This window comes from Leuciscus leuciscus (genome assembly GCF_965113295.1).
Source record: "Leuciscus leuciscus genome assembly, chromosome: 14".
Classification (NCBI taxonomy): Eukaryota; Metazoa; Chordata; class Actinopteri; order Cypriniformes; family Leuciscidae; genus Leuciscus; species Leuciscus leuciscus.
In genome coordinates, this window is record NC_138738.1 from 41082701 (window position 1) to 41085200 (window position 2500).

The 2500-nt window shown below is 41.8% G+C and overlaps 1 protein-coding gene and 1 long non-coding RNA gene across 2 annotated transcripts in view; one reads left to right on the forward strand and one right to left on the reverse strand.

Moving 5' to 3' along the window:
- Positions 1 to 716, reverse strand: part of bglapl (bone gamma-carboxyglutamate (gla) protein, like) — a 2510-nt gene extending 1794 nt beyond the window's left edge. The window contains exons 1-3 of the mRNA XM_082189564.1: positions 558 to 716; positions 244 to 483; positions 52 to 160 (exon numbers count right to left, since the gene is read on the reverse strand). Coding sequence (XP_082045690.1) covers positions 52 to 160; positions 244 to 483; positions 558 to 618 — 410 coding nt within the window. The 5' untranslated portion in view covers positions 619 to 716. The remainder of the gene's footprint in view (positions 1 to 51; positions 161 to 243; positions 484 to 557) is intronic.
- The window catches only part of LOC309474010, a 94453-nt gene that overhangs the window by 32351 nt on the left and 59602 nt on the right, over positions 1 to 2500 (forward strand). The window lies entirely within an intron of this gene.

A 2500-nucleotide genomic window follows, 5' to 3' on the forward strand; every position in this document is an offset into this window, starting at 1 on the left:
GTGTGTGTGCGTCTGTGTCCGTGTGTGTGTGTGTGTGTGTGTGTGATTCACCTCTCCAGCTGTTGAAGACTCAGATCGGCCGCCGGTGCTCCTGCTCTCCGGTGTCTCAGAAGTGAAGCCGCCACGTCTCTCTTCAGCAGCACATGAGTGGCAGGCGTGCCTGAAAACACACAAAAACACCTTTACTTCACCAAACTGACTGAATAATAAACACAGAGAGACACAAGACGGGTCATTTCTCACCTTCAGCGCTGACAGAGTTTGACTCAGACGAGGAAGAGGATGAATCAGATGCTGAATCAGACGCAGAGTCGGATGTGGAATCGGATGCAGAATCAGATGCAGAATCAGAATTGGACTCAGAGGAAGATGAAGATGAAGAGGAATCTGAGGCAGATGATGATGATGATGATGAAGAGGCAGTTTCAGTAGGAGCCACGGATGGAGGAACCACCACATCTGCAGGTTCAGGCTCTGTGTACACTAGACACACGCAGAACACACTGTTAAGGGCTCACCAACACAAGCTTCGAGAGGTTATAAAGAGCGAGTCTCACCTCCCATAGACGAGCAGACAGACAGCAGAGCGCAGACAGACAGGAGCCCCAGAGTCTTCATGGTTCCTCAGGTCTTGGGTTCTTCTCTCAGTGAGTCGATGGTGTTCGTTTCTTCTGTGTCTGTCATCCGTCCGGTCGCCGGTGTGTTTATACTCTCACTGTCACCCACACACACGGTTGCTAGAGTTCGTGATTGGTTTGAGAATCGAGTAACGTCCTTGCCCCTTTCTGCATTCCAATAACAACACACACACACACACACACGCGTTCCAGCAACCACAGGCTGGCAAACAGACACACACGCATCTAAACCTGGGAAACTGAGCCAAACCACTAACAAACATGCGCTGAACGGCCCGTCACAGGGTGACCCGTCGCTGGCTGAGTTTAACGGAGCGCTCGCCATATCTGTGGGAACTGTAGGCGATGCTTCTAAATGTAAAACGTATATTTTTCCTCCAAACTCTAAGCTCTGGTCATTCCAGGGTCCAAATGTTCCTGGATCAGGTCAGATGGACACTCTGGGATTCAAAAACACTAGTGTACAAGGAAAATCTCACGGGAAAAAACCTGTGGATCCCCGTGTGTCTGTTGCGTAAGAGTCGGTTCTGCTGATATTAGTCTGGAGAGGTTAAAGAAAGATGCAATAAAACCCATTTTCTTCCTTTCTATCTAAATATATACACCGACTTAGTAAACACAATGTGGATCACATCACATGAAACATGTCATTAGGTTTACGGGGATCCCCCATAATGCCCCGCTTCCGTTGTGGGCCCGGTATATATATGGTATATATACGGATGTTTGTGTGATTGAGAACATACCATAGGGTTGTTTGGTTTTTATTTAAAGCTCATTATAATGAATAACCTAAACTCTAAAAGAGTTTTCTTTTTGAGCTTGTGCCCAAAACGAGCCATATTTAACTAACATCTGGGGACGTATATCAATAAGTTTGTCCCCAAACCACTAACCAGTTACAAGTTTAACTTTAAAGGGCCATTCTGGGGCCAGGTGTGCTTTAAGAGGCAATTATATTTTACAAATGAAGTTGCACATAGAATGCCATAATATTGAGCTGTTGGCTCATAGGTATACACATAGTTATGTCGATCTGCAATATAAAACACATGAAAAAGAAAAAATCCTGAGATGGGAAAGTGACAGCTCTGAAGAATTCCTTATTTTGATTGTACTAATTCAAAAATTACTTAATCGTGTTAGGATTAAAACACGACAAAGTTATTTGAGTTATAGGAAAGTAGCACTATTGTGTGATATTGCTTATAGTTAATGGAGTAACTTATATTTTAGATAAATATTTTTTGCTCCGACCACGAAAATAGTTCTACAGAAAGCCACAGAAAAACCGGTGCAAGATGTGTTTCGTTTCAGAATGAATCAGTGAATTGGTTGAATTAATGATTCAATGACTCGTTGATTTTCACGTTGTTAAACGAACCAGTTTAAGAATCAGTCACTTACTTAATTGCTGAATTCTGAACCACATACTAGCATTCTACTCTCACTATTTCTGCCATTATGCCATAGAAAGATATGGTAAAAGTTGTAATAGTAGTAGCTTATACTAGAATGCAGTTCTGAATTCAGCATATGTTTACGAACGAATTGGTTGAATGAATCAATCAATGACTCACTGGTTTTGTTCCTAAATGATTCAATGTTTGTTCACTCACAGTCACATGTTTTGTTCCTGAATTAATCAGTGTCTTTGAACAAATCGGTTCAATGAGCGATTAAAATAATTATCTTACAGAAACAGTCACGTGTCGCCACCTACTGGTGTAACTATGTATCTCTCAGAGACAGTCATAAATCACAGCACTAACACAGACTGACTCTCTGGGACAAACACAAATACAAGCTTTCAAATACAATATATATAAATACAAAATACAAATACAAACATCCAGTTTGAA